The sequence below is a fragment of the Lontra canadensis genome, unplaced genomic scaffold, assembly GCF_010015895.1.
Source record: "Lontra canadensis isolate GAN:19392208 unplaced genomic scaffold, GSC_riverotter_1.0 scaffold28, whole genome shotgun sequence".
Classification (NCBI taxonomy): domain Eukaryota; kingdom Metazoa; phylum Chordata; class Mammalia; order Carnivora; family Mustelidae; genus Lontra; species Lontra canadensis.
The window spans coordinates 10,312,234-10,325,378 of NW_022631022.1; the positions used below are offsets into that span (position 1 = coordinate 10,312,234).

The window sequence follows — 13,145 nt, forward strand, 5'->3', positions numbered from 1 at the left end:
TAACCCACTGAGCCATCCAGGCGCCCCAAAGTATTAATTTTTAAAACCAAAACAACATGTCCAGGCAGGTTTGAAAAAGAACAAAGCATAACTTTTAGAAATAAAAATAGACATTGAAATTACCAGATTAGACCCAGGTAAAGAGAACTGGATAACAGAAATGAAGAAACAGTCCAAATGCAACACAAAGAAAAAAGGAGATGAATGGAAATGAAGAAGCATTTTTCAGTAGAAAATCAAGTGAGTAAATAAATTAAGCTACACACATACGTGCAACCTGCACAGTCCCCTAATATACATGTAAACATACATATTGGAATATAAAGAAACCATTAAAAATGTCTGTAAGCATATTAAGTTTTTAAAAGCAAGTTGTAAAACTCATGCAGATATGATCTTGTTTTATAAAATTATATACATATTATTAATATATGTATATGTATTGGGCCTAGAGATATGAATGTGTGAACTTTCGTTGTCTATGGATAATGAAATTTGAGGTGATTTTCTACTTTCTCTGGTTTTTTTGTATAGTTTAAATTGTTTAGAAGAATATATCCCACATTGACAAAAACAATAAAGCTATTTCTATATTAAAAGATTTTAAAAGGGGGGATGGAAAATATGAGTGGTTAATGGACATTGAGGGTGGACTAAAAAGATGTAACACTTGGAGTTTCAGAGAGAGAGTAAAGAGAATGATAGTCAAGGAAATGATGATAATGAATAAGAGTATTCCAGAACTTATGAGGCAGAATTTCACAGACACCATGAGCATAATGCTTAACTATTGAGGTAAAGAAATTGATACTTAGACATATTGTGATGAAACTTGAGAACACCAAGACAAAGACAAGATCTGAAAAGCAACCAGACCAAAAAGGCAGCTCATAAACAGGAAGTTTTAATCAGAGACATATAGCCGACTTATTATAAACACCATTGCAGACACAAAATATTGGAATAATAAATCTACTCAAAGTATTATGAGAAGATATTTTTATATTTAGAATTGTATAACCTTCCTGGGATGTCTTTTGAAAATGATGCTGTGATAAATATATGTTCAGAATTGAGACTTTATTCCCAATAAATCTCGACCAAATGAAATTCTAAGGAATCATAAGAATGAAAACTTAAAAAAAAAACCTTAAATATAAGAAATTGTGTGCTGTACAGAATAATAACTTTATAACAAATAAACCCCTGGAGGAGAGCAATTAGATTTAGTATTCTAAGGCTATTTTAATTGTTTGGGAAGAATGTTAAGATATATATTAACTTTAAACTTCAAGTTGTTAATATGCATGATAAAATATCATGGGTGACCATTGAAAAAAAATGTACACCTTCCATACCAATAAAGTGAAGAAATTGAATTGTAAAGCCAACATCAATAGTTTAAAAAAAAAGAGAGAGAGAGGCACGAGAAAACAGGACATAAAATAAGCAAGACAAACTGAAAGCATCAAGTCCAAGTATCACACAGTATATAACACAAAATGCAATTACAATAAATACAAATGTATTAGACTTGCCAGTTAAAAGACAGAGATTTTTATATTGACTGAAATAAAATCTGGCCATATACCAGTTAAAGAGAGACAGCAAAATAGTAAAGACATAGTTGAGAGTAAAAGGATGGGGAAAGATCAATCAGAGAAATATTACAGAAATATACAAAAGCTTAGATAGCTTTACTAATATTAAACAAAATAGGCTATAAGACACAAAGCTTTTTTTAGTAATGAAGAGGACCACTTCATATTGATAAATGGTTCTATTTAACTAGAGGACTTAATAGTTATGCACTTATATTCACTAATAAAAATAACCTAAAATCTATAAAGATAACAATTATGACCCTAAGGGATATATTGACAAATCCAATACCAAAGCAAGAAATTTCAACACAGCTTTCTAATTATTGTTAAAACAAGCAGATAAAATATCAATAACAATTAATTTGTCCCATTACTGGTGATATTAACATTGGTTGCTTGCTTAAGGTGCTGTCTTGCTAAGTTTCTTCAACATAAAGTACCTGTTTTCCCTTTGTAATTACTAAGTATCTTGAGGGAAGATCCTTTGAGACTACAAAAGCATCCAGTCTTTCATTATATTTTTATCCACTGATTTTACCACCCATTGATGATTTTTGCCTCCAGCAATTACTGCTGTGGTATTTGACAAATGGTGATTATCTAATTCCATCATTCCTTCACAGCTATTAGTGGGAATTCTTTTGTGAACTAGAGCTTTCCTTATCCCCCACTTACATAGTCATTAAAAATTTTCTATAATTATGGGCTCTTGGATGCCTTTTTTCATTCTGTGGGTGATAATCCACTGCTATCATTTATTTTGTTGCTTAAGTTATCCCAGTATTGGTCATTGGAAGCCCCTTCACATCAGCTCCTGTATCTTTTTGGTATGTTGCCATCAGTTTTTGAGTATGTACTTGATTTCCAGCACTGCAGTATTCCACGGTCATCCTCTGTTTTTCCAGCTATAGCCCTGAAATAAACAATTTCTCCAATGATCCCTGGTCAGAGAAGAACACTTTAGATAGTACTCAAAACTTCTGAAATTACCTAGAGAAGCTGAAAACCTTCAAGTATTGGAGGTATTTGTTAGCCTATGTACCAACAAAGTTATCAGTACCTGTTTTTAAATGTCATAAGGCTCAGTCTACAAAAAAGAATAACCTAGTAAAAATACCAAATATGGGCGCCTGGGTGGCTCAGTGGGTTAAAGCCTCCGCCTTTAGCTCAGGTCATGATCCCAGGGTCCTGGGATCAAGCCCCGCATCGGGCTCTCTGCTCAGCGTGGAGCCTGCTTCCTCCTCTCTGCCTGCCTCTCTGCCTACTTGTGATCTCTGTCAAATAAATAAATAAAATAAAAAATAAAAATAAAAATACCAAATATTTTCACCTTCAGTGTACCAGGGAGAATAATCCTCACATTTACCTTCTGGGCCCAGTGGACTCTTTATGCTTTTTAAATTTAAATTATTTTATGAAAAATTTACATAAGTAAGAATAAATAGTGAAACCAAGAAAATAAGAATGTAAACATAGCAAACCACATTTTTCTTCCATATTTTCCTGGGTGTTTGGAGGTATTGCCCTGAAATGGGCAAGGGCCTTCGAATGTAACTATCTGCTCATCAGCTATGTATGAAATAGGAAATATTGGTGTCATAAATACTGACTCCAGATTTTAAGCCCACCTGTAATAGGTTATAGCTTATTGTTACTTCTGGTTCTTCTTGCATGTGCAGTTTCACAATGTAATAGTATTAAAAAATTTGAGTGCTCATAATTCTGTATAAAAGAGGATGGCTATCTTTTTGTTCCATAATTACGGAATGTTCCCTTTTTTAGTTTTATAAACAGATTGAGCAATCCAATGAAATTTTTCTTTTCTACATAATATCTGCATTTGTTTATATATGAATCATACAAGTAAATTTTACCTACAAATATCATAAAAGTTAAAGCAATTGTTACACATGCTTTTGGCAAATCAGGTTCATCTAGGTTCTTGTTGCAAAATAGTAAATAATTAACTATCTTATTGAATGAGTTAGAATATCATATTTTCTCTGTGTATTTATGTTTGCTTTTTGATTCTTGAATTTAAGAAAATTTACTGATTTATCTTAAAGACTCATAGTCCAAGATTTTGCTTTGTTGACTTCACCCTCATCCGTAGAGTCTCCCATGTGTCTGTCTCTTTGCCTTTGTCTTCTGACTCATCTACAATTGTGAAATACTTCTGTTAGTCTTCTCTTTCTCACCATGGGCTGGGATGAAAATTCCTGAATTCCTAGCTTTCCAATAAAAAGTGTAAAGAATATGACAAAGAGGGTCACCTGGGTGGCTCAGTGGGTTAAAGCCTCTGCCTTTAGCTCAGGTCATGATCCCAGGGTCCTGGGATCAAGCCCCGCATCGGGCTCTCTGCTCAGCGGGGAGCCTGCTTCCCTTCCTCTCTCTCTGCCTGCTTCTCTGCCTACTTGTGATCTCTGTCTGTCAAATAAATAAATAAAATATTTTTAAAAAAGAATATGACAAAGATGATATCTCCAGACTTTTTGTATGTGGTTTTGAAAGATGCTCCATTCATTTGGACAGCGCAATAAGAAAACTGAAGGAAGATGAGATAGTTATGATGTGTTTATTCATTTCTGGACAGTGCCATAATTTTTTGTTTTGTTCTTTTTTAGCATGGTTGGAAATAAATGACGAGTGATAATGGGATGATTCCTAGGATGATGAAACAGCAAAATATTTCAAGATACAGGGAAAGATCACTAAGGTCATATCGTGTATCTTAAATGGATAAGATGATCCATGTACCTAAATGAAAACTGTAAGAGAATGAATCAGTTTCATCCTGTTAAAAAAATAAGTAGTTTTTTTCTTTGATCTTTGGAAGACCTCTAAAAATCGAAAAAAGTCATGAAATATCAATTCTTACATCTAGGTAGAATTTCTCAGTACCAAAGTTAAATAAAGTGGATTAAAAAGTTTAAGAAGTTTCATTCAAATTGTGAAGAAAGGGAACAAGAAATAGTGACAAGACCCCTCTTCCTTAAACCTGACAATGCTCTAGAAACGAAACCAATCTCTTAATTTTTTTCCCTTTGTTTCCTCGGAGATCATATTGTGTTTCAAAGGAGTACGCAGATCTTATGAGCTGGGAACTATTAAGAAGTTTGATAAGCGGAGTGGAAAGAGAACTAGACCAGGAGCCCAAGAACTATGGATCTGATTCAGGCTTGGCCACTAACTAGTTGCATTTCTTTGGGCTGGGCAATCCTGCAAACTTTGATGTAGAAGAGAGAGTAGTGGACTGCCTCAGAGCCACAGTGAGAACCTGCTTCCTCAGACTCTTAACCTCCCATTCTCTCAACTTTCCCATCTTCAGTAGAGATAATAAAATCCTGTCATTAGGGTTGTTAGAATATTTAATGATCTACGAGAGACTGGAAGAACCTTGGGGGGCTGGAACTGCTAGTCATCTTTGATTGTCTTATGTTTAGAAGTAACTGTTTATTGAATAAACGAATACATTACATTAAGCATGCTTATAAATTGTGCACTTAAAATGTTATGAAATTACTAGGTCATTGTGTTTGTACTTGTTACATATGAATTAAGTACTTAGGCAGATTTAAGTTTTTCCCCCTGTATCTTAAAAAGTCTTCAGGGGGCTCCTGGGTGGCTCAATTTGTTGACCATCCGACTCTGATTTCAGCTCAGGTCATCATATCACGGTCCTGGGTTCTGAGCCCTGCATTAGGCTCCTTGAACAGTGCAAAGTCTGCTTAAGATTCTCCCTCTGCCCCTCCCCCAACTACTTTTTTCAATAAATAAATAAATAAACAAAATCTTTAAAAAAACCTTCAGGAAAAGACGGTTCCTTCAACATAGGCTCATTTTTTTTTTTAATCAAATCAATGGAAAATCAAGTTTTAGAAAATCTAGAACTTGGTATTTAAAATTGTGGATATATCCTCATTAGCTTCATCTGTGACTATTGAAATGGTAGGCAGTAACAGATAAGTTTATCATTGTGTTTATTTTATTTTATTTTTTATTTATTTGATAGAGAGAGAGATCACAAGTAGGCAGAGAGGCAGGCAGAGAGAGAGGGGAAAGGAGGCTCCCTGTTGAGCAGAGAGCCCAATGTGGGGCTTGATCCCAGGACCCTGGGATCACAACCTGAGCTGAAGGCAGAGGCTTAACCCATTGAGCCACTAAGGCGTCCGCATTGTGTTTATTTTAAATTGACTGATATCTCATAAGTTTGGAAACTTTCATTGTCAGGCGACAAATTTTATAGGGTAAAATATCTTTGTGTTCTTTGAACTTTCATAGTCCAAAAATATTTGTTTGGGTTTCTCTCTTCAGTATCAATAAAAATTTTTACATTTCTTTTTGCCTGTACTTTCTCTTTTTCTTCACCTCATTTCTTAGAAATCTTCTGAGATATTAACTTGAATAATTTTTAAACTCTTAGTCTTTTTGCCATTTTAATAGAATCTCTCTTTCCTTTTTTAAAATTTTTCATTTTTTTAAATTTCTTTTCAGTGTTCCAGAATTCATTGCTTCCATTTCCTTTATAAGGAAACCAATGGTCTAAAGAAATCCGTGAGACACACACACTTATGTGTGCTTGTATATAAATTAAATTATTATGTATGGTTATCTGCATGTCTATCTATATCCTTTATCATATCCTACAATAATAATCCAGTAAATAGAATGTTTCTCTGAAAAAAAAAAAAGAAAAGAAAGAAAGAAATCTGTGAGAGACCAGTTTGAAAGACTTTCCCTTTGCTGAGCTGTGTAGCCTGCCCAGCAAAGGGAAAGCAGTCTAACTTGGATCTGCACATGTAACTTGTTTAGCTCACTGATTAGTTTGCTCAGTCATTGCTCAGTTCAGGATCTGACTATAAATTAAGTGAATGCTTACTTATTCCAGCAGCCTTCAAGTTCCCTTGTGAAGTTACTTACGCCTCTGACAGAGAAACCAGGATCTAAATCTTGATGACTATTAGTTTGTTCTGTGATTTTACTATCCTCAGTGTATTGTGTATATGTATGGGACACTCTGTCCTTCCATCTTTGTTTGACTCTCTCCCTGGTTGGAGGTTCACTAAAGGTAAGAACTACTTTTCATCTTTGGATAACCTTGAGGTAGAAATAGCATAGAATAAATTCCTGAATTCTGGGAGACGCTGGGCTAAGTGCTTTTCAAGGGGCTCTGGTAATGTTTCAAATCCTGTATTTCACTTATAGGCCATTAAACACAGAGAACAAATATTACTGTCATGGTACTTCCATAATACTTGGCCATTGGTTGGCTTCCTACCACCAATCTCACCGATCCCCTTCTTTCATCTGCCCCCTTAGATTTTTATTAACAACGAGTGGCAGAACTCAGAGAGTGGGAGAGCGTTCCCTGTCTATAATCCAGCCACAGGAGAGCAGGTGTGTGAAGTTCAAGAAGCAGACAAGGTATGTCCTTTTTCAGCAAAATGTTGAAATAATTGCCTTCAGACAATGGAGCACTAAGCTTATGCTCTCCAGACACCAGCACTGACATTTGTTCATTACCTTTTTCCTGAAAGCAGGTGGTTCTTTATTTGGAACGTGATCTCTCCTGAGTTGTGCCTCTCTCTCTCTCTCTGTCTCTCTAACAGGCAGACATAGACAAAGCGGTGCAGGCAGCCCGCCTGGCTTTCTCTCTTGGTTCCGTGTGGAGAAGGATGGATGCTTCTGAAAGAGGCCGTCTGTTGGATAAGCTTGCAGACTTGGTGGAACGAGACAGGGCAGTTCTTGCAGTAAGTAGCCTAAAAAAAAATTAAGTCTTTGCTCCAAATTTACCATTCCACTGAAATGCAGATTCCTCAGTCTTTCTGAAGCCCACCTGTGGAAAAAGCTGAGGAGTCCATAACACAGAAAAAACGAGAGGGGTAGGCTTTGGCATCAGATGGGCAAATGCAGGACCAGCTGAGTGTCTCTTCTTACTGAATTTTGAAGAACAAAACCATAGCTTCCCATGACTGTTAAGGACCTCTCTGCCTTCTTTTCCAACCGTATCCCACCCTCGACAAACAACACAAAACAAAAATGGTTCAGCAACAGGAAAGTCACCAGGAAGCCTGTGGAAAAGCAATCCCAGATGATTCTTTTGAGAATCAAATAGGGCTGTTTTTTTTTTTTTTTTAAACCTTCCCAGAGTTAACCTCTCCTGACTAAAGAGAGTCCTTCAGAAGCACAGGGCCTTTTAAGCATGTCTGCTTCCTTTGTTTTTCTGCCACGTTCTAGAACTGGTAAAAAGGAGAGATAGCCAGGGACAGTAACATTCTTTCACTAATGCAATTTCTCACCTAAAGAAGTTTCTCTCACCTAGTGGTTATTGTGTTTGTTTTTGCTCTTTTTAAAATAAAAGTTGGTTTCTTAGAGAATATAAAGTTCTGGGAAACCAGAACCATTTGGGAAGGTCCGTGTCATATGTCAGGGATCTCCAAGTCGATCACCCGCAGGTGATCCATTAACATGAGGACGTCCTTGTTCAGTCAGACATTCAAACCACCAACGCAGCGTCCTCCCCTCTGCCCAGGAAAGCAGGACACAACGGGGCTTGCTCTGGGGGTGGGGAGCACAACGGTCCTTCCCTCATGTCCCTTCCATCTTGGCTCTTACCTCCAACTGTCCCCCTTGAGTCCCGTCAGGGATCTGTCCATAGGATGGGAACACAAATGAATCCTGGAACTCTGACTGTATGTAACATTTACTTTTCTATAAAAACATTTTCTAATATGGTACTTCAAGGAAAACTGTTCCAATGAGGTGTTTCTGCGTTTTGTGAAAAAGGCATTCCATGGTGAAGTAACTCCTTCTCGGATATTCCCAAGACACTGAGTATATGAGAGACCCTGGAAAGCCTTGCTCACTGTTCTTCACACTTACACTTAAGACTCAACACTATTTTTCTGGATAATCTGTCAATATTGTGCAAAACTGAATTCTTCAGAACACTTGGGAGGGAATGCTGGTAAAGATGCTTATCTTTTTACTGGATTATAATTTCTTCACGTGAGTGAAAACTGTATTTTACTTCTTTTTTTATAAGCCCAGCACAGTTCCTCGCGTGTAAATGATTCGGGGGAGGGCAGCACATTGATGGTTTGTAAGTATCTGTTTAATTGAGTGAAATCTACCCAATATTTACAAAGTCCATTAATAGTATGTACTAGATAATGTTATAGTTCATTTCTGCAGTTACATTTTCATGTCATAAAATTCAAGTGCAGCCCTTTTTCTGACGTTCTGTCTCACTGATCAATTCCTTTTTGCCCTTATACCTGAATGAGATTTCTCCTTTTAAACACTCCCGAGCCATGGGAGGAGTAAGTTTTAATAAGAAATAGCCTCTGAAATATAGGGGAGCCCCTGACCAGAGAGCAAAGTCAATACCTCATCCAAGTACACATAATTAATTGAAAATAAACAAGTGAATTTGGCTGGTATCAGCAGCTCACTGGGACGATATAGGTGGCCCAGATTCTGGTTATTGACTGTGTTTCACTCAGTGCTGTGTAGACCCTGGCCGTGTGCTGGCTGCATGGAGAATGTAGTGTCCATCTCACGAGTGTATACATGTCCTAAAAAGTACACGGAGATAATTTGATTCCGTTTAATAAAGAGGAACCAATATACAGTGATAAGTAATGTGATCTCTTAAAATGATTCCCATCTTCTACACATAGTAACTGGGTAAATTTCATTGTAAGTAATTGTATTTTTATGTCATCAAATGGAAAATATTTCCATTTTACTTTTGTCAGCACTCAAGTCATTCTCACACCAGTATGTTGTATAAAGGGGTTACAGAGAAGGACAGCAGATTATAAACATATGTATTTGCTTATTTAATTTGTTAAACTTGTAACGGCTTTGATATTTCTCAAGTTGAAATACTCTTTTCTCATTTCAGTGTGTCCATTTGGATTTTTTAGTTGTTTCTACAGATTTAAGCAGTTTAGGAATATGTCATTCAAACAGTAACATTTATAATCTACAACTGCTCACCATGTCTATTTTTATTAAATGGACCAGATACTTCCCTATTAATAGGTAATGGTTGTTAACATAAATATTTACAAAAAACCAGCCCTGGAGTTGTTAAAGTGTGAGCTTCCCTGGAGGAGATCTTGTTTATTTGATGGTAATAAATAAACTCGCTGTGCACTGTGGATATTCCGTTTCTCAGCAGGGGTCTTGGCAGTGGTGGAAAACGTTTTATATTCTCGTCAGTCGTGTAAAAGCCCACGTCCCCACTTCTCTTTATGGATTCAGATTACTGGTGTAGACTCCAAAAAGTCCCCACGCAGCTCCGATCATTAAATAACAGACGCTGGTTTGACAGGCAGAATATTCTCTATCAACAGTTGAAGAAATGTCGTGTTTATGTATTATTGGGATAGTGGTTCCTGGAGCAACCAGGCACGAGAACATGTGCATGCATATTCATTGTGGTTTTTACTAGAAGCTAAATTATACTAGCGGTGCTAAAAATCTGTTTATTTGGGAAGTCAGGGTTGACCACGTATACAACATTATTCATATTCATATCTTCCGTCTTCCTTTTTTTCTTCTGCTCCAGAAATTATTTAGTGTATCACTAGAAAACTGTCTCCATTTCTTTTCCTACAGACCATGGAATCCCTAAATGGTGGCAAACCGTTCCTGCAAGCTTTTTACGTGGATTTGCAGGGCGTCATCAAAACCCTTCGGTATTACGCAGGCTGGGCTGATAAAATTCACGGGATGACCATTCCTGTAGGTATGTGAAATCTGAGTACATTGAAAGGGAAACATGAGGCTTCACCAGAAATACACTTTCACCATCAAACACGAACAGCTGTGCCATAGCAGGTAGGGCACGCTCACAGCAGCTTGAACTGAAGAACCAAACAGACCACATCACTAACTCTGCCAGCATCCGTGTTCCTGTGTGTGGACAGTCTACACATAAGTGCAGTGGCAAGCCGCTCCCACGCACCCGGCACTCAGCTAAGGTGCAGGTGGACATGGAAGTCACAACGTTGGACGCTGGGGGTGCAGCGAGAGGGGTGTCGGACATGGGGAAGTCAGGGACAATTCCACGAACATTAAGACTTGGTCCTTTCCCTCCTGAAATGTGAAATCTATGGGTTTGGAAGAAAGTACTCTAAAATGTTAACAACAGTCTCTTAGGGGTGAGATGGTGGATAATTTATTTCTCTTTTTATACTTGTCTGTATTTTCTATAATGAGCATGAATTCCTTTCACAATCTGTAACCATCCTCTCTTTTAAGATCCAGGTTAGGAGCTAAAACCCACAGCAGAAACAAAGACCTCTATGGGAGAGTGACAGTGAGCTGCTGGGTCGTGTGGCTTGGTCTGCAGTGCTGTAGTCCTCTAAAGGGGAAGGGAGGTATCCAGACTGAGTTCATCAGTGGACAGGGTCCGGCCCACGCAGCGGGTGCCAGTGATAGCTAATACCAGGCTGAGATCTCAGCAACACCAAGGGGAAGGTAGTCTTATTAGCATCCTCACTGACAGAGGAAGAAACCGAGGCCTAGTGAAGATAAGCAGTTTTCCTGACTCGCCGGCAAGTTAAGTTGTAGAGCTGAAATTCTGACATTAGGGTCTGGCGAATCACTTCGCTCGATGGTCACGTTAGATTCTGGGAAGAAGACACCATGAGAGGAAAGGGAGCAGCTGAAGTAGATAGGAAGATGCCGGTAGCAGCAAACACACGTAAGGAAAGGAAACAAGTGTTCCTGGCATGGCTCCTGGGGCAGCTAAGTGCTTAGCCAGGCACTCTACCTTTGTACTCTGGAAAACAGCCCGATTTCCATGTGTACAGTCGGAGGTGTGCAAAGTAGGGCTGGGCCTTCCTAGGCCAAGTGTTGCTTGGCCGGAAAAAGGGGAGGCTGGCTGGCCGTGTGGATGGAGGGCTTGGAGTGGTGCTTCTCAAACTTTGGCGCATGTATGTATTGCTTGGGACCTTCCCCAAGCACAGTTTCTGCTGGAAGAGATCTGGGCTGGGGCCTGAGATTCCGCTGCTAACCAGTGGCCCGCGGCTACCTGGGTGGGGCTTTTTGGCCTTGAGCAGCGAGGAGAGGATCCAGACACCAGCACCAGGCAAAGGGCTACTATGACCCTTCACTCAGGCATGGGGTGAGACGGGAAGTTGCCGTGAGCATGGAGAGGGGACAAAGGTGAGACTGCAAAGGTCTATTTTGAAATTACCTCCATGAATGGTGGCAGCCCAGGGAATGTTAGTCTTTAGAAATGGGTTTGCTGTCCTAGGCACTCTTCCTTGCCATGCCGGGGTTTTCCTTGTTCGACACACTCGGGTTGGAGAAGCTTGCTCCTCAGGAATGTCAGGCTCTCCGTGCAGTCCTGGCTCTGAGTATTTTACAGAAACCCTGCTCTCTAACCCCATGGGCTAGATTTAGGAATGGCCTGAGTAGAGCAGGGCTACTGAGCAAGCCTGTTGGGGGGCCTGAGAACGAAAAGCTTTGTTAAAAACAGAACACATGTCAGCCTTTTTAGGTTGGCTTCTCCTGGGTCAATGCAGAAAGGTAAATAAACAAGACCGAGACCAAAGGCCCTTGGTTTTTTATTCTCCCTACCTCCCCCCACCAATTCACTACTAAAACAAAATATGTTTTGGACATTTAAATATCTTTTATGATTTACAAACATCTTAAGAAATAAGGTGAGACAGAAGGCTGAACACATACATCTCTATTTGGCCTAACAATGTCTTGGTGTTTTTTGCTTTCTTAGAGAACACTCTTGTTAGGTAAAGATTTCCTGGAGTCTCTGATTCTTGATGCTTTATTTTACTTTATGTGGCAAGAGGTGTTTGGTGCATAGGCCTCACTATTTTCATCTGATGCTCTTTGGAGATCGTGAGGGCATTGATGTAGTAGTTAGAAATACAGGACTTCGAAGAGGCTGTCATAGTACGTTTACACACAAAATGGTGTTCAGCCCATGAAGGAGAAAAGAGAGGCATTCTCTTAAACCCTAACTCACATTTAGTTTCCCTAATTTTTCTTAAAGTGAATTTAGAGGGATACCAGGTGAGGGAGGCTCCAGAGAGTCGGGAGGCTAGTGGGGATTTGAGATGGAAGAGATCTTGCTGTGGTGCCTCCCGCAGATGAGGGAAGGCCGGAGGCAGACATGAACTTGGCTTCTCTGCTCTCTGTTCCAGGTGTAGGTGCAGCAGCTCTCGACTATAGGCTGCTAAGAATTCAGCTCCTCTGCCCCTCCAGCTAGCTCAGGGCTTAGGGAATCTAGCTGGACTGAACTGGGGGAAGGGGAGATAGGGGAAAGCCAGGGAAGGGGGGGCAGTTATTAGTCACTTACTTTTTCTCAAATGTGTTTAATCAGTCCATTCATGTTTGTCCTTTGTAACTCCGTAACTTAACGTGAGCTTCCTTTTGTCCCTGCATTCTTTGCTTTTCCCACCAAAATCAGGAATATAGGAAGGTTATTAGTCCTTAACCTTGCTATCTTTATTGTGTTACGTACATTTCTTTGTGAAATACCCTGGTTTTACATTTGGA

The 13,145-nt window shown here is 39.0% G+C and overlaps 1 protein-coding gene across 1 annotated transcript in view; it reads left to right on the top strand.

Moving 5' to 3' along the window:
* The window catches only part of ALDH1A2 (aldehyde dehydrogenase 1 family member A2), a 95,968-nt gene that overhangs the window by 35,013 nt on the left and 47,810 nt on the right, over positions 1-13,145 (top strand). Inside the window, exons 3-5 of the mRNA XM_032864853.1 lie at positions 6,924-7,028; positions 7,214-7,354; positions 10,233-10,362. Coding sequence (XP_032720744.1) covers positions 6,924-7,028; positions 7,214-7,354; positions 10,233-10,362 — 376 coding nt within the window. The remainder of the gene's footprint in view (positions 1-6,923; positions 7,029-7,213; positions 7,355-10,232; positions 10,363-13,145) is intronic.